Source organism: Puma concolor, chromosome E1, assembly GCF_028749965.1.
Source record: "Puma concolor isolate L17-30 chromosome E1, mPumCon1.1.hap2, whole genome shotgun sequence".
In the NCBI taxonomy this organism is placed as follows: Eukaryota; Metazoa; Chordata; class Mammalia; order Carnivora; family Felidae; genus Puma; species Puma concolor.
In genome coordinates this window covers 52260216-52279355 of record NC_141680.1, presented here as the reverse complement: position 1 = coordinate 52279355, position 19140 = coordinate 52260216, and the positions used below count along the sequence as shown (strand labels likewise).

Below are 19140 nucleotides of genomic sequence, written 5' to 3'. Positions count from 1 at the left end.
TGGTAGAACACTTGAGGAGGACCCCCTAATCCACATCCCATCACCTAGCCTCGTCCAGGTGGGAAACTGTGGGGTCTGGAACGATCTCAAGTGCAAGTATAGAACTAGGGGGGTTTCTGGTACCTGAAATGCACCTTCCTAGGCACGCTATGCAGGCATTTTCTGCCACACTGGGTCACCCCCAGGAAACAGGCCAGACACACGACCCCAAAGCCACCTTTCCTAAGCTCGGGGAATCTGCGTACCTCCCCCATACTCTCTGCTTCGGTAGGCACCTCCTGGTCTCTGTCAAACTCCCCTGTCAAGCGTATCCCCTCACTGAGTTTAGGCTTCCCAGAAATCCAAAAGTCAAAAAAGCCAGAGAAGGAAGGAGTGGGGTAGCCTGTCCAAAGCGCGTGCTCGGTCCTAGATCATAAACACCCTCGGAGACAAACGCAAAAGCCCAGCTACCTTCTCAGAACGGGGGTGGGAGAAATTCTGCAAGAACAAAAAAAAAAAACAAATTAATATCTCAATAAATCATCCTCCCGCACACGGGTCACTGCTCATGCTGAGGAAGAAAACAGGCCAAGATCGGCAATCATGCTCTCGGTTTGTTAAACCGATGGAAAAAATAATACCATGCAAATTAGCGCTAGCTCATGGGCCAAGGACTTGAAAGAATTTCAGCTGTGGGTGAGCCACAAGGAAATTTGCCTACAAACCATGAAAATATGTGCTCCCAGCCTAGCCCTCTACTACAACCCCCTGTAGTTAAATATCCCTTCATGCAGATCTTTCTGTCCTTCAAATGTCCGTGCCTGTGTGATAAGCAGTAAGGAAAAGCTCACACGTTTTTTGAAAATAAATATGTTCTGATCAACCTTTGATTATCAGAGGACCCAGGGTGTGGATTTTTAAAGTTCCTCCTTTCTCTTGGTCCACTCTGAGTACTGCCTTTCGACCACATTTCTTTAAAAAAAAATAATAATAATTTTTTCATGTTGATTTATTTTTGAAAGAGAGAAAGAGAGAGACAGAGCATTAGTGGGAGAGGGGCAGAGAGAGAGAGGGAGACACAGAATCCGAAGCAGGCTCCAGGCTCCCAGCTGTCAGCAGAGAGCCTGACGCGGGGCTCGAACTCACGAGCCGTGAGATCATGACCTAAGCTGAAGTCGGACGCTTAACCGACTGAGCCACCCAGGCGCCCCAGACCACATTTCTGTTTTCTGCACTCAGGAAAATGGTACAGACCAGAGAAGACACATGTCCGCACGATGTCAGTATCATCGGCTAACAGTGTGTGTGTGCGTGTGTGTGTGTGTTTGTGTGTGTGAAACATAGATTTGTTGCTTTGGGGATTGCACAACTGGAGGATGAAAAGAACCAAAATTGGGACATTTGGTAAGTGGATCAATGCCGCATCTCTTGCAAGTAACACGTGTGTTCGGATTTTGTCAACATGCTTGTTAGTTTGGTAGAAACGTGATGACTGATTGACTGCTGACTCACACTGGGTTGTTGTTTTTTTAGGCAATTAAGCAGCATTTTTAATTTTTGCTGCACAGAGATAGAGAGGAGGGTAGGAGGCCCCAAGGAAGGCTTTGATGGTGTCTATGGAAAATATTAAATTGCACAGAGTCCAGAACCCATCGTAGCGATCGGCTCATCATCAGAGGATTCAGTGCTTTATTTCCTAGTGATTCTGTGGCTCCAGCCCAGGGTTTCTCAACTTCAGCACTGCTGACATTTTGGCCCAATTTTCTGTTGCGCTCGGCTCTCCTATGTCCCATCGGGTGTTCCACAGCACCCCTGAGCACTCCCCCCACCAACGATAACGCAAAATGTCTCTAAGTATCGCCATCCCCTCGGGGGGTGAAATTGCCTCTAGTTGAGAACCTCTGGTCTTCCCCAGAGGTGACAGTCCTGTGGAAATAATGGGTGACAGTGTGGGACCCCTGCTCTATGAATCATCACATCGTGCTTGGGTTGAGGGGTTCCTTGGTCCAGTATTAATATTTAATATTTTCCAAGTGTGTTGTGTGCAATACAGCATCCAGTGGGTGCTGACACGTGCTGTGTAAAGGAAGGGCTCTTGGGGAGGGCTGGCTGCAGGGCTTTCCAGAGCCTTTACTGTCTCCCCACATCTGCGGCTCGCCCAGAGAGGTTATAGTTTGGAGCCCTTTCCACATTTACTAACAAACCCGTGAGGTCTGTTAGTCATTCTGGTGCTTAGCTTATGTCCGGGACTAGAATCGGGGAATTGTAACCCAAGCGGAAGGGATCCACTCGTTCCGACTTGAGTCTGAGGATCCCTTAGACTAGGGATGGTTCGTGCACTCCTCTCCAGAGTGTGCAATCTACTCACATCTCTGGGGATCGGTCTTAACAGATCGGATCTGTTGTGAAGTCAGAGAAGCAAGTTTCCACCTGACGTCACAGTCTCCACTCCTGGACTGTCCTTCCAGGTCGCCAGAGGCATCTGGCCCATTCTGTTAAGCCATCCAAAATCAACAAGCTCTGAGCTTTGGTAAGATCTTTATTTTTTTTTTTCACACGTTGGGTCACGAGGACCTAGGGTTTTTTCTTGTGTCTCAGACTTCTGCGTCAGTTAAGCAAGTCATCTTGCGCCTTAAGTTCCCACCTACACGTAGCTAATGCCTTCGGTGGTACCCACCACTGAGTGTGACAGATGGGTACAGTGATGCTCTACCTGGTTGAGCTTCCTGGTTGCATCGATGGGCCTTCAAAGCCCCCGCACGAGGAGCCAGAGGGTGGTCAATGGCCCAAGACGGTACGGGCATCCAGAGTGGCGATGAAGAGGTGCCCTCAGAAGGCAGCTGGTGAGATTTGAGTCCCTGCTTGGCAACTGCTACTCGCCAGCCCCGTCACCTTGAGCCAGTTCCAGACAGGTCCCTAACTCAAGTCAGTCTCCTCATCTATGAAATTGGGCTAACGGTGGACCTGCCTCAGTGGGTAGCAGCGAGCCAGTGCTCGTGAAGTGTCTGGCCCAGAGCAAAAGCTCCGGTGCGTTGACGATTCCCAGTTACCGCCGTGTGCGAGAGCGCCCGGGGAAGCCAAGGGCGCCGGCAACAGGTGTCTCAGCAGCCGGAGGTCAAGGGCGCAGCAGCCCGGATTTGGATCCGGACAAGCATCCCCTTGTTGCCTGCCACCGGGCTCTCGTGTCTTTCCGGGAGCTTCTTTCATTGTCCGGCCAGATCTGTTTAAAGAGTTTAGCGTGCAGCCAAGGTTCAGAATTGGGGACAGATGGAGAAGCAGTAACTTCTCTCCAGCCTATTAACATCCACTTCCCCCAGGGCCAGCTCCTGGGCGTGGGAAAGGTGCTTTCTTGGGGGACACCCTTTTGGACTCGTTCTCAGGGATAGCGGTGCTGAGAACCACCCGTGGCTGGTAGTTTCTTTCCATTGGCTCGCTCGGCTGTACCTGCCCCCGGCTGACCGGATTAGTGCCTGCCAAAACAAATTACCACAAACTGGGCGGCCTAAAAAAAAAACAGCAATTTATTTCCTTGCTTTTTCGGGAGGCCAAAAGTCCAAAGTCAAGTTGTAGGCAAGACCGCGTTCTCTCCCAAGGCTCCAGGGGGGGAACTCATTTCTTGCCATTTCCAGCTTCTCGTGACCCCAGGTCCCTGCCCACGCGGATCTCTGCCCCTCTGGTCACATTGCCTTCTCCTCCACTCTCTGTCTTCTCCCCTGTGTGTCCGTCTGAGAAGGATACTTGTGACCACATTCAGGCGATCCAGGATCGTCGCCCCCTCTCCGGATCCCCAGCTTCATCGCTGCTGCAAGTCCCCTTGGTCATTCTGGGAAACGTTCACAGGTGTCAGCACTCGGATATGGATATCTTTGGGGGAGCCATTACTCAGCCTAGTGCAGGAACCAGCCCGGCGAACGCAGACCAGGGTTCTTCTTACTTCCCCCGCTGTGCGCAGAAATCGGGCAACTGGAAAATTAAACGGCCCTGGCACGAAATCCTTCCCCACCGGCATGAGGCATACAGGCCCTTATGAAAATGGAGTCCCAGGACTCACAGTAATAACAGCACACACAAATAACAATCCATTCATTTACTCTTCATGAAAATCGCGTAAGGTGGGTCCATTTAGCATCCCTACTTTTCAGCGGGAGTGAGGCACAGAGAGGTCAGGTAACTGGCTGTGAGCGGCAGAGCCAGCACTGAGGACTTCCGGACCTGCCTCCTCCCACCCCGCTCTGGATTGGCAAATGCACCATTAATTTACAGATACAGCAGCATGACCACCTGTTGGCTACCCCTAAAAATCAAGCTTCAATCCATGAGCTGACTGAAGCAGATACACCTTCGGAGCTGAAGGACAGACGCTGGGGGTGAGTGCATTTCTGTTTTGGGAAGTGAAATGAGGAAATGAGGACAGTTAGGGGAAGTCATTCTGGGGTCTGCAGGCCCAGGTCACTATACTGCATCACGGCTTCTGTGGGCTTCCCTTGGCCTCGAGGGCACAGAGATAAACAGAGGAGGAGGCAGATGAGTAGAAAGGGAAGAAATGGGAAATACGCCCTTTGGACCCATGGGGCGGAGTGGCGGGGAGACATCAGTCAGCATCCTGTGACCTGCGTAGGACGAGCCATGGGTGTTTGACCGTGAGTCAAGCAGTCTGCGGAAGGCTGGTCATTCTACACGATTCTATAAGTGAGCATGTGCCACCAGCAGGAGCTCAATGCTTGGCTCTCAGAAACAAAGTCTATTCGAATGGTGAACAGAAAAGCCTTTTCCAAAAGCCCATGGCCTTCTGGGCCTCAATCGCTTCCGCTCAGTGCTATTTATTGTTCTGACGTTCTTGTACTCAGCAGTGGGCTAAGAGGATGGGGAAGGTCCGTTGGATGGAGCCCCTAAAGACTTCCCTAAGGTAATGTGCTTGAAAGTGACATGCTAGGAACTCAGTAAATATTTCTGGGTTGTGAGCTGCACTCGCCTGCAGAGGCAGATTCACCATGATGCTGATAACGCGTCAGCCCAGGCTCTCTGACTTCCCCTGCGAGTGCTGGGAGCTGGAAGGCTTGGAAGAAAGCTAGCTATGGAAGGAGCCAGGTGCCAATCCAGACGCATTTCCAGGTAAATATGGAATCTCGGAAGAAAGGGTTCTGGATCCTCAAGGCACTCTTAATTTGTTGATATCTCTTCCTATTCTTAATAAATAGCCACTCTCGTGCCTAACGTGGTATTCATGATTTTGTGCTCTTTTTCTTAAAAATGGTCCTCCAAATGCCCCACTAAACCTGGATCCTTCTTGGTCACGGGAGACACAGAACAGTCCAAAGGAGCATTTTTCACACTCATCACCACCACAATCAACAACTCAGAAGAAATGTTCTTTCTAAGACCAATGTCAAGGAGAAGGATACTGAAACAGACATATGGATCAAGCCGGGGCACAGATTTAAGTGGAAAGCCAAGTCCCGCAAAGGCTCACTATAATGCATTTAAAATTTTCTTCCAGAGTGCTTTTGGAAATTCACAAGATGAGGAAAACCAACCTTCTGAGTTCTGTTCTAACAGAGATCAAACTCCAGTGAAGTTCCCGCTTTCAAGAGATTCCCCCCACCAAGCTTCGATGCTAGCGTTTCAGAGGCTGATGGCATCTTTGCCGTGGGGAAATTTGTTCGAACATCCTGGGATCATTATTTGTAGAGCATTTACTGTGTGCCGAGCGCTTTGCCAAATACTTAGACGGAAGCAAAAGAAATCCAAGGCAGGTCCTTGTCTTTAAGAAACATAGAGGGGCCTGGGTAGCTCAGTCGGTTGGTTGAGTGTCCAACTTCGGCTCAGGTCACGATCTCGCGGTCTGGTCCATGAGTTCGAGCCCTGCGTCAGGTTCTGTGCTGACGGCTCGGAGCCCGGAGCCTGCTTCAGATTCTGTGCCTCCCTCTCTCTCTGCCTCTTCCCCTCTTGCGCTCTGTCTCTCTCTCAAAAATAAACATTAAAAAACAATTTTTTTTTTTTTTTTTAAGAAACGTAGAGCTTAGCTGGGAAGAAACCACGTGACTCTGGAGTATTTCACCCTTGCTCTGTCTCTCTTCTGATGCTATGGCTTAGCGACCACGAACCTGAGTTTCCAACCGGGAGCATTTTGCCTGAGTGCCTGACAGCCGCAATGCCACCTCCGTCTCTCCATTCAGGATCCTGGGTGCGGATGGCCAGGGTTCCCCCAACTCCCAAAGATCATCCGTCCTAGCCTAGGTGATGGAGCAGGGGCCCTAGCACAGCACCTTCTAGAATTACACAGAAATGAACAGCTCCAGGAAACGAGCCGGGATTCAGGTAGTTAGAAAATAATTAATGGATTACCACCAGATTCCTCTGCAGGGGGCCTCAGTGTGAGCTTTTAAAGCAGAGGGAGTGTCCTTTCTCATAACAGCCTCATAACCCCCGAATTCAGCAAAATATAAATTCTATGGCACACAGTGAAACAGGTATGCTTGAGAGAGGTTGGCGCCTCTGCGTTTTGCTTTTGGAAGGGAACACGTGTCCAGATGCCAAGGGGAGACTAGTTATTTCAGCAGAAAGGACACAGGTTATTTCCCAAGGTCGGTCTAGGCAGTCCTGACTCCGGAGAGCCGGGAAATTCCAAAGATGACTCCGTTATTAAGAAGGAAGGATGGCAGGTAGGATCTCTGGAGATGTTAATACTATAGCAAACATATGGTATCCAAAAAGCAGGGACACCAGCTTCTCCCGAGTAAGCTTGTGGTTTCTATTAACTGTCTTTCCAGAAAAACACAGTAGGTGGTTCTTACCGAGCGGTGCGCTCAGTGTGTGTGAGATTAGCAGCACATTCATTCACTCAACAAATGTTTATTAAGCGCCTCTTACCTGCCAAATGCTAAGGATCCAGCGTCAAGAAGTTTTCAGAAAGTTTTCTCTGAGGGCAAGGGGGGAAAGACCAGATTCGTTTTGAATTACAGACCATCAAATCCCTGAAATGTTTTGCAACCCACTACACCAAAAATAGGCTCGAGCCGTGGCATGTGTCGGTTGAGAGCTTCCGACTTCTTTCAATAGTAAACACGGATGGGGCGCCTGGGTGGCTCAGTCGGTTAAGCGACCGGCTTCGGCTCAGGTCATGATCTCGCGGCTTGTGAGTTCGAGCCCCGCGTCGGGCTCTGTGCTGACAGCTCAGAGCCTGGAGCCTGTTTTAGATTCTGTGTCTCCCTCTCTCTCTGACCCTCCCCTGTTCATGCTCTGTCTCTCTGTCTCAAAAATAAATAAATGCTAAAAAAAAAATTTAAAAAAAAATAGTCAACACGGGTGTCTTCTGCGGGCAGGGGGCTGTGTTGGGTTTTGGAAGGGGGACAGAGATGAACGAGACATTGCCCCTGTCTGCGATGTGCTAGAAAGAGTGAGAAATGGGTCAAAATCACTGTTACTCCGAATACGGCAAGAGCAGTAGAAGACACGGGAATTGTGTGGAAATTTGTGGGTCCGAGAAAGAAAGATCACATCCGGTGGTTGGACCAGGAGAGCTTCAAAGAGGAAGCTCCGTGGGAGTTTAGCCTAGAAGGCTGGGAAGGCATTCTTGAGACCAAGATGTGGAAGGAAGCGTACCACACGAAGGAACAGCATGAGGCGGGAGGAAGGTCTGGGAGCGTTGAACACAGGAGTCAGGTAGGACAGAAAGAGGGGAAAGTCCAAAACCAGGAGGAAAGGCCATCTTGGGGAATGCTAGAGCAAGGGGTTTGGACTGGATGTCGTGGGCAGCGAGGACCTAGCGGAGGGTGTGTAGGAGGGAGATGCACACTTGGAGCTGAGCTCTCCCGTCAGTCTGGCCGTGAGTCAGTCTGGCTGTGGGGGCAGAGGAGGCAGAGGCGGAGGCTGAGTTAGAAGCATCAGGGAAGAGGACATCCCAGGGTCTAGGTGAGAGGCGTGAGGGCAGAGCAGGAAGAGAGGGAAATTCGAGAGGTTGTGGAGGTAAAATTACCAGATTGAGAAATGATTTGCAGGGGAAAAGAGTCGGATGCCTGAGCTTTGCCCCTGGTAACCTTGGGGACAGATAGCTTGCTCCTTGGTTTTGGAGCACAAACAGGGGCCTCAACTCCCCCTTCTGATACCGTGCTGGCTTCTGCACCGGAGTGGCCCGCAGAGAGTATCGTCGTGTGCATACCTGCCCGGCTTGGTGCCACAATTCTTCCAAAGGGGCCGGACCCCAGCGCACAGGGATTGTGTCAACGTAACAGAGGCACCTAGGCCTTGTTTGGGGGCAGAGGTGGTGAATTCTGTTTTTCCCATTTCCCCCAAACAAGGAAATTCAGGCACCAGGGAGGTGTTTCAGGCCTGAAGCCGTGTGGTCAGTGACCGGGAGTCTGGCGAGTTCGCCCAAGCCGCTGAGCACCTTCCGGATCCTTCCTGAACCCTGGGAGGCACAGCTGTCTCCCCGCCTTGCCTGACGCACTCCCAGCACCTGGCTAATTAATACCGCACCCCAGCAGCTGTGCCCTCAGGATCCCAGGGGGAACAAGGGAGGTTGGCACCCTCCACGTGCTCTCAGCCAGTCACCTGCCGAGAAGCAAACGGGAATCCAGGCTCCCGTGTAGCCCAGGGTCCCCAGGCCAGACCCGCCCGTGCGCTCAAAAGGTGAAAACCGGCTTCTGTCCCTAATGCCTCGAAGCTACCTTAGCTAGTGCTCAGTGTGCCTACCAAGGGACCGCAGAAGAATTCCGAGGTCCCGTGGATGATGCCTGACCTCGAGGACGTGCCAAAGCATTGCACGTGGAGGTGTCTAATGCAACAAATGACCTAGATGTCACTCCCTTGCTCGCGGGACGTTCCAAGGATTTTGCTCTGGCTTGCAAAGCTGGTTGTTTCTCCTTACCTACTGCAACCGTATTTTTGAAAATTTATTCACCTGATCACCAGTCTTTTTTTTATGCTTTTTTAATGTTTATTTTGGGGGGGGGGGTGGGGAGAGAGACAGCGAAAAGCAGGGGAGGGGCAGAGAGAGGGAGACAGAGCATCTGAAGGGGGCTCTGCACTAAAAGCAGAGAGCCCGATGCGGAGATCAAACCCACGGGACCGTGAGATCATGACCTGAGCTGAAGTTGGATGCTTAGCAGCCTGAGCCACCCAGGCGCCCCTGACCTCCAGTCTTTATAAACAGTAAGAATAAGAATAAGAATTAAAAAGAGCAACCATTCTTTGAAGCCTTCTCTGTGGCTGGATATTACTGCAGTTAATTTCTTATGATACAATGAGGTAGGTGTCAGGATCCCCATTTTGCACAATGGGTAAACTGAGGCTCAGGGGGCCTAAATTTATTTTTAAGGCCATGCCCTGTCCTCAGTCTTTCCATTAGCAAATTGGGGAGAAGAACGTGTATCTCCTGTGGGGGTCATGGGCCCAGAGGAGGTACTGTGAGCACAGCAATGGCACCTAGTCCTATCCTCAAGGTCACTCTGCTGTTAGGAGGCAGAACCAGGTCTTTGTGACACAAAACCCTGTGTCCTTTTCTATTATTGCACTCCTGATTAGCTCCCGCTCTGCTGCACTGTGCTTATTAATGTCCCTTCTGTGACACGCTCCCCTCATTCCAGCAGGGAGAGAGCTTTGCCTTTGTCGTTATTGTCGCCCGAAACAGGCTTCATGTTTTGCTTTTGTGTTTCTTCTTTATTTGCAAGAGTCAAGGGCTTTCGAGATGGCCCTTGAAGGAGTTCCATGGGTGAGGGTTTCTGTCACAATGGACCAAAGCCTTGGAAGTCTCTACAGAAGAGATTTAAGGGGCACCCGGGTGGCTCGGTCGGCTAAGCGTCCGACTTCGGCTCAGGTCGTGATCTCGCGGTTCATGAGTTCGAGCCCCGCGTCGGGCTCTGTGCTGACATCTCAGAGCCTGGAGCCTGTGTCTCCCTCTCTCTCTGCCTCTCCCCCCACACTCTCTCCCTCCCTCTTTCTCTCTCTCTCTCTCAAAAATAAATAAGACATTAGAACACAACCAACCAACCAAACCAATAATTCTGAGTCTGGAAATGAAGCAAGGATGTTGAGTAATAATGAAGATTATTGAGAAAAGCATCTCTCCTGTTGTCTACGTATAAGATGGGGTTGAGGGAGTGGTTGTGTTTACAGTAAAAACAAAAAAAGTCCCTAATAATTGTGGACGTGGGGAATGAATTCCAGAGCCCTGACTGGAACCTGGAGGTTAGATGAGATGGCCGAGCTCCAGCCCTCTGCGGTGTGTGGCCGCATAGCGGGGAGCTGATCCCATTTGTCAAAACCAGAGCGAGTGCGCAACGCCCCAGGAGGGAGGTGTCGCGAAGGGCAGATGGGGGGACCCCGGCCCAGAGCTGCTAGAGGACGGGACTTGTTCCATTCAGATGCCTGCAAAGTCCGAGCATGGAGGCTGCGTCCAGGTACTCAACCAAGACGAGCAGATGTACACACGCGCGCACGCACACTCACACTCACATACACACATATATACACACTCACATACACTCACATATACACACTCGCACACATATACTCACATTCACACACATACACACTCACATATTCACACACACATATACACACTCACACACATTCACATATGAACACACACATACACTCACACACTCACATATACACACTCGCACACACATATACTCACATACGCTCATATACACACTCATACACACTCACATATGCACACATATTCATACTCACATATTCACACACACTCTCATATACACACTCGCACACACATACTCACACTCACACATACACACACTCACATATGAACACACATACACTCACATACACACATATATACACACTCACATACACTCACATATACACACTCGCACACACATATTCACACACTCACATATACACACACATACACACACTCACATATGAACACACACACACTCACACTCACACACATACACACTCACATACACTCACATATACACACTCGCACACATATACTCACATTCACACACATACACACTCACATATTCACACTCACATACACTCACACACACATTCACATATGAACACACACACTCACACACTCACATATACACACTCGCACACACATATACTCACGCTCATATACACACACTCATACACACTCACATATGCACACACACATTCACACTCACATATTCACACACATACACACTCACATATGCACACACATACTCACACTCACATACACACATTCACATATGAACACACATACACTCACACTCACATACACACATATACACACTCGCACACACATATACTCGCATACACTCATACACACTCACATATGCACACACATACTGACACTTGCACACACATACTCACATACGCTCATATACACACACTCATACACACTCACATATGCACACACATATTCACACTCACATATTCACACACATACACACTCACATATGCACACACATACACTCACACACATACACTGACATATACACACTCACATATTCACACATTCACATACACACACACACACACATACCTTTTTTTTTTATGTCTATTTATTTATTTTGAGAGAAAGAAACGGAGCAGAGAAAGAGGGAGAGAGAGAATCCCAAGCAGGCTCCGCGCTGTCCGACACAGGGCTCGAACACACGAACCCTGAGATCACGGCCTGAGCCAAAAACCAAGGGGCGGGGGGGGGGACACTTAACTGACTGAGCCACCCAGGCGCTATATCTTTTCAAAAACATAAGGGGATTTACTGTTGCCATATTGATTGACCTGCTTTTTTTAGAAGACGACTATCCTTTTTTTTTTAAGTATAACAAACAGGAAAGAAAGCAGGTAACCCCCCCTTCCCCTCACCCCGCCCCACGCTCACCGCTTTCATGCTTGCCACTGACAACCGTGATCAGAGCGCAGGCTGGCGGTGTGCCTTCTGGGGTTAAAAAAAGGGGGCGCCTGGGTGGCTCAGTCGGTTAAGTGCCAGCTGGGCTCAGGTCACGTTCTCGCGGTTCGTGGGTTCGAGCCCCTGCGTCGGGCTCCGTGGTGACAGCTCCGAGCCTGGAGCCCGCTTTGGATTCTCTCCCTCTCTCTGTCTGCCCCTCCCTTGCTCATGCTCTGTCTCTCTCTTTCTCAAAAATAAACGGAAGGAAGGAAGGAAGAAAGGAAAAGATATGACCCTGAATAGCCCTAATTTAATCATTCAAAACAAACAAAAAAGCAGTAGAAAGGATACCCTTTCTTTCCCGCCCCACCTTCTCCCCAGGCTATGGCACTGGCTCTGGCGAGGGCAGGATGACAAGCCAGAGAGCCAACTGTCCCCACCTAGCAGTAAACGTGGATGCTGTAAAGAGGAATTTGTCCTCGTCCAGAAGTTGCACTCAATTTGCCCCATGTGTTTTTCCTTCTCTGGACTCTGCCTCCCCGCCTGCTGCTGCGGCTGGAACTCATCAGCTTGGAGCGCCGCGCCCCCCCCAACCCTGTGCCCGGAGCGCCCCACCCCACACCCTTGTGCCCAGACGCCCCTCGGCCAGGCTCTTCCTCCTAACTTGCTCTGGGCGCTGCTCCGATTCGGGGTGACTAGCTTAGCTCCGGCCTGTGCAATCTTTCCACCAGACTCCCAAGAGAGGCCAGCAGGCCACTGAGATTGAGCCTCAGAGTCTGGCCTGACTAGTCGCTAAAATAAAAATAAATGTTAATAACGTAAGGAAAAGTTGGCGGGAGGCCTACAGACCTGGTCAACAATGCGTCCTTTCCCCTGATGGTCATAAATCATAAGACATGGGTCATGTTGAAGAACGATCACAGTGGCTCACATCTCCCCACACCCCGGGCTGGATGGCTGCCACCGGCTTGCTGTCTCCGGCAAGAGGTCTCAGCCGTCTTTGTCTCTTCTGCTCTTGCAGACCAAAGTCTTAAAATAACAGAGTTCCCTCGCCTTGTCTGCTCTGTGCTCGGACTTCCCCACAGCTACGGGGCCAGGGGGACAGGGTGTCTTAAAACCACCCTGCACTGACTCAGGTCACATCTGCATCTGCTTTAAGGGCAAAGGGCACTGAACACGGGTGGGGTGCTATTTTGTTATTTTGTTGTTGTTGTTGCTGTTGTTGTTGTTCTAGCTTTAGTGGGGTGTAATCAACAAAGCCTATATGTGTGTAAAGTGCAGAGCTTCATATTTTGATACCTTGTTAAATAATCCACCACTATGCAGCCAATGAACTTATCCATCACCTTACATAGTTACCTTGTGTGTGTGCGTGTGTGTGCGCGCACGAAGCGAGAACACTTAAAATCGACATTCTTAGCCTATGTCAAGCGTGCACTAGAGTATCCTTAACTGTGGTGACACTGCCGGGTATTAAATCTGCAGAACTTAACGCATCCTGTAACTGAAACTTTGTAGCCTTTGACTAAGCTCTCCCCAGTGCTCCTTCCTCTCAGCCCCGGCAACCACCTTCCCACCCTCTGCTGCAATGAATGAGTTGGACTGTGTTAAATTCCATATATGAGTGAGCTCGTGCAGTGTCTGCCTGCCTGTGTCCGGCTTCTTTCACTTCGCACAGTGCCCTCCGGGCCTCATCCAGAAGTTCGTCCACGGGCAGGATCTTCTTTGTTAAGGCTGAATAATATTCCATGGTGCAGATATACCACACGCCCTTTACCTAGTTATCCACTGACAGACATAGAAGTTGCTTCCGTGTCTCTTGCGAATAAAAACCACAGTGAACGCGGGAGTGCAGGCGTCTCTTCAAGTACCGGCTTCGTTCCCTTTTTACATATACCCAGCCTACACAGGATGTTTTAAATTTTTTTGTAATTTTTTTAACTGTTTATTTATCTTGAAGGAGAGAGAGAGAGCGTGAGCAGGGGAGGGGCAGAGAGAGAGGGAGACAGAGACTCTGAAGCAGGCTCCAGGCTCTGAACTGTCAGCAGAGAGCCCGACGAGGAGCTCGAACCCACGAGCAGTGAGATCATGACCTGAGCTGAAGTCGGACGCTCAGCCAACTGAGCCACCCAGGCACCCTGGGGATGTTTTAAATTTTAAGTCAACATGTTTTAAAAAGGAGATTATACATTGTGATCAGAATCCGGATTTTTAGGGGCACTTGGGTGGCTCAATCGGCTAAATGTCCGACTTTTTTTTTTTTTTTTCTTTTTCAACGTTTTATTTATTTTTGGGACAGAGAGAGACAGAGCATGAACGGGGGAGGGGCAGAGAGAGAGGGAGACACAGAATCGGAAACAGGCTCCAGGCTCTGAGCCATCAGCCCAGAGCCCGACGCGGGGCTCGAACTCACGGACCGCGAGATCATGACCTGAGCTGAAGTCGGACGCTTAACCGACTGCACCACCCAGGCACCCCTAAATGTCCGACTCTTGATTTCCACCTCAGGTCATGATCCCAGAGTCATGAGAGGGACCCCGCATCAGGCTTGGCACCACAGTGCAGAGCCTGCTTAAGATAGTCTTGGGGCGCCTGGGTGGCTCAGTCGGTTAAGCGGCCGACTTAGGCTCAGGTCATGATTTCGAGGTCCGTGAGTTCAAGCCCCGCGTCGGGCTCTGTGCTGACAGCTCAGAGCCTGGAGCCTGTTTCAGATTCTGTGTCTCCCTCTCTCTGATCCTCCCCTGTTCATGCTCTGTCTCGCTCTGTCTCAAAAATAAACGTTAAAAAAAAAAAAAAGATTCTCTCTCTCTCTCTCTCTCTCTCCACCACTCGCTTGTGCACACTCTCTCTAAAAAAAAAAAAGAAAGAAAAAGAAAAAAATATCTGGATTCTTAGCTTCTCTTGAAAACTCAGAATAAAAGATTTCTCAGGAAAATGTAAGTTTCCTGACAACAAACGCTTTGTTTTGTACACAGCCCTATTTCCAGTATGTAGATCAGCGTCTAGCAGTCAATAAATGTTGATGAATGAATAAATAAATGAACAATGACAAGACATGACTCCTGTTAGCTGAAACTTAATGGCAGCTGTCCCCTTTAGATGGGGAGTGTGCTCTCCCTTGCATGTCAAGTAAGTGTGCTCTACAGATGAGTTAAGGGTGGAGAAATGAAGCTCATACTTTTATGGGCTGAATGCTTATGAGTCCCCTGCACCCACCCACCCCACCACCAAATTCATATGTCAAAGCCCTAACTTCCACGGTCATGGTATATGGAGGTGGGGGTCTTTGGAAAACAATGAGGTTTAGATGAGGTCAGGAGGGTAGAGGCCCATGACGGGATTAGTATCCTTACAAGAAGAGAACGAGACGTTCCCCTCTCTCCACGTGAAGACACAGCGAGAGGGTGGCCATCTGCAAGTCAAGAAGTAAAAACCCTCATCCAGAGCTCAATCTGGGGGCGCCTGGGTGGCTCGGTCAGTTAAGTGGCTGACTCTTGATTTCCGCTCAGGTCACAACCTCAAGGTTCATGAGTTCGAGCCCCACGATGGGCTCTGTGGTGACAGTGCGGAGCCTGCTTGGGATTCCCTCTCTTCCTCTCTCTCTGCCCCTCCCCTGCTCCTACATGTTCTCTCTCTCTCTCTCTCAAAATAAATAAATAAATATTTTCTTAAAAAAAGAACTGAATCTGCCCATACCTTAATCTTGGACTTGCCAGCCTGTAGAACTGCAAGAAACCTATGTCCGTTGGCCAAGCCGCCTGGTCCGCAGAATTTTATTACGGCGGCCAGAGGGGGCCAATATACACACACTGCTGCCAGGTACTTATCTTAGCCCCCCGGAGAGGCTGATAGATAATGGAAACGCATAGCTCTGCCTGACGGATGTGAGTCTCACTGAATTCTGTAGATGGGTAGAACTGTGTCCAGAAAGGAAGTTCCGTCCACGTAGAGTTACCTCGCCGTCCGCACCCCTTCTCTCTCCTGACCTCCTGGCTGGGGTTGAGGAAAGCCTTCTGGCATGGACCTTCCTGGCCACTAGCCACCAAGATTGTAAATGGGCAAGTACTGTGGACCGATTTGTGTCCCCGCCCCCCAAGATTCCTACATAGAGCGGGCCCTAATTCGATAGGACTGGTGTCCTTTTTTTTTTTTTTTTTTTTAATTTTTTTTTCAACGTTTATTTATGTTTGGGACAGAGAGAGACAGAGCATGAACAGGGGAGGGGCAGAGAGAGAGGGAGACACAGAATTGGAAACAGGCTCCAGGCTCCGAGCCATCAGCCCAGAGCCTGACGCGGGGCTCGAACTCACGGACCGCGAGATCGTGACCTGGCTGAAGTCGGACGCTTAACCGACTGCGCCACCCAGGCGCCCCAAGGACTGGTGTCCTTATGAGAGCAGGAGACGCCAGGGATGCTCGCACACAGAGAGAAGGCAACGTGAGGAAGCAACGAAGGCGGCCATCCGCGAGGCCGAGAGAAAGCGAGAGGGGGCGCAGGCGAAATCGGAACGTGGCCACATTTCGATCTTGGACTTCGGCCTCCAGAAGCGTGCGAAAATAAATGCCTGCTGTTGACCCTCCCGGTCAGTGGTATTTTATTTGGGCATCTGAGCTAAGATGGTGGGTCAGGGTTCATTAGCAATGTGGACACAGTGCCTAAAATACACAAAAGCTTTTCAAACGCGGCAGGACCTGAACAAAGAAAATGTGTTGGCTCGAAAAGGAAAACTCCAAAATCAAAATGAATTCATATGTAATTAAATGTTTTTACAAAACAGTGAGTCGATGTTGACTCGGCTACATTACTGGATGCTTTATTCTTAACAGAATTCACAATGACAGAATTCAGAAATCAAAACTCATAGCAAAAAAAAATGTTTTAAAAACCCACACCAACCCATCACAGACCTCAGAGGTGTGGCATCAGCTTGAGAAATATGCACATAGAGGAGCACCATTTCCCTGCCCCCAAAATCCCACGTTCCCCTGCAGTCAGCGTCTCCTCGCCAGGTGACATCATGCTAATTTGCTCTGCCTTCCAACTGGAAGCCTCCACCTTTTTATTCAACCATCTGTTGAAATAATGCCTCCCTCTCTAATCCTTAGATACACCTGTCGCCCGCCAGCCTCTCCTCGCGCACCCCTGTAATACCCCATTCAATCCAAACGCCCCCCATTCATTAGGATCCAGCTGAAGTCCACCTTCCTCCCCGATTGTCTTCCTCTGACCAGTCTTTCCCTTCTCCAAAATATTGGGAGCGAGGGGGTAGTCTGAACCACATATCTAGCAGTCAACTTATAACTGCCTTCTATTTGGCTCCGATGACTTCACAGACCTACAACTTGTCTCCCAAACTAGACTCTTGGCCTCCGTAGGGCACTGGCATTGGTTTTTATTTGTACCCTGGTAGAAAAGGCTCTTGAGTGGGCCAGCAGTAAATGGCTAATTAATTCTTCTTTTCCTATATGACTCATCGTTTAATCTATTGTCTAATGTGTCTCTACTTAAGGGATCCTTGCCCTCCATTCACTTCCTTCTCTCCAAAGGTCAGAAAATAGTGGGGAAATATAACATACAGACTTTTCCATGGAAAAGTGCACAGGAGAGGCCCAGAACACCTCCTCGAGATCCCCAGTTATAGGAAGTCCCCAATTTTACTCGCCATCATCTACTCTTTTCCTCTGCCGTGGTTGTCATGGTTTATAGTTAGGTATTTTGTGTGTTTGTGTATGACACTGTGTAACCATGCACCTGTTGCGCTCGCTAGATTGTAAGCCCTCAGAGGGCAAGGAAGGCGTGTGCCCGTTTTGCCCCCCCCACCCCGCCCCGCCATGGTATCCTAAGCACAGCAAAAGGCCGGGTACACAGTGGGCACTTAATACTGCTGCTGAATGAATGAAAGAATGAATAGAGAGCCCAGACACGGTGCTTTCGCAAGCCTCTGCCTTCTCGTAGCCCACCTGAAACAGAACGAAACTCTCTCTGCTCTTTCAGGCGGCACAAGATGTACCAAGAACAGCTCAACCTTACCTCCCTGGACGCGCCACTACAGCTCCAACTTGACGCCAGCTGGATCCAGTTCCACCTGGGGATCAGCCGCCACGGGCTGTACCCCCGGTCCAGCCCTGTCGTCCGCCAACTGCTCCAGGACATGAGGCGCTCTCCCACCATCAGCGCTGGTGAGACTCACAGGGTCGCCTTGTGGGACGCCTTGACTTTCTCCCAGAGAAGCTGCGTAAACCATGTCAGGCTGGGCTCTAGCGTGAAATCTTAAAGGGTTGACTCTGACACCTGATAGGTAAGAAGAAGAAAAGGCTAGCCATTGATCCTTTCCCCCTTGGAAAGACCTCTTTTCATTCTGATCGCCTCACCACCCCATCAGAGAGCCCTAAGAGTTTCCACACACTTAAAGGATGGTGGTTTTTGCTACCATTTATTGGATGCTCCTTTGGAACCTGTCAACGATCTTTCATACAGTGACTACATGACGTAGACCTTACCATGGCCATTTTACAGGCGGGGAAACTGAGACTCAGAGAGGTTAATCAGCTCAGCCAAAGACCCCGTGGTGGTGCTGGGATTCAAACACAGACCTGCTGTGTCCCAGGTCTGGGCTCTCAAGCACTCCAACAGTCCAGTTTCTAGCAGAGACCAGACTAGCATCCTTCACTCACCCAGGCGCTGTTCGAGTACCCGCTGAAGGGCTAGAGGGCACGGGCCCTGGGATGGAGCAGGGTGGAGGCTGCAGCCAGCTGGGGCCCTGGGACGTGCCCTGCTGAGCGGGCAAGGGCCCCCTGGGCCGCCTCACCGTCTTCCCCACTGCGGTCTAAACCAGAGTCGAGGGCCCTGTGTGGTGGGCTCTTCCAGGAACAAGCCTGGATGTTCTCACTGCCCTTTTCCTTCTTTGCAGATTACAGTCAGGACGAGAAAGCCCTGCTTGGGGCTTGTGACTGCACCCAGAGTAAGTGGCCCGGCCCCGCCTCTGTCCAGCCCCCTCCCCTCCACAGCCCTGTGAACCCCAAGATTTGGCAACAACAGGGGGGGCCCATCGTCCACTCTGTGGTCCACTTCTGGTCGGAAGTTGGAGCATGACTCTCTCTGCCTAATCTCTGAGAACGCGACATTTTCCCCCACCCATCCACCCACACAAAAGAAAAGGGATTTTAAGAGGTACAGTTACCAGGCCCCCGCTGGTGAGCCCGGGGTCCCTGCATCATCAAGGAGCTTGCTAGGAATGCAAAATGTCGGGGTGCCTGGGTGGCTCAGTCAGTTAAGCATCCAACCATTGATCTCAGCTCAGGCCTCGATCTCAGGGTTG

General features: G+C 50.3%; 1 protein-coding gene across 2 annotated transcripts in view; it reads left to right on the top strand.

The window, feature by feature from the left end:
• FAM20A (FAM20A golgi associated secretory pathway pseudokinase) overlaps positions 1–19140 on the top strand; it is a 50631-nt gene that overhangs the window by 19281 nt on the left and 12210 nt on the right. For both annotated transcript variants that reach the window (XM_086687849.1, XM_086687850.1), the window contains exons 2-3: positions 17817–18001; positions 18733–18783. In XM_086687849.1, coding sequence (XP_086543975.1) covers positions 17817–18001; positions 18733–18783 — 236 coding nt within the window. The remainder of the gene's footprint in view (positions 1–17816; positions 18002–18732; positions 18784–19140) is intronic.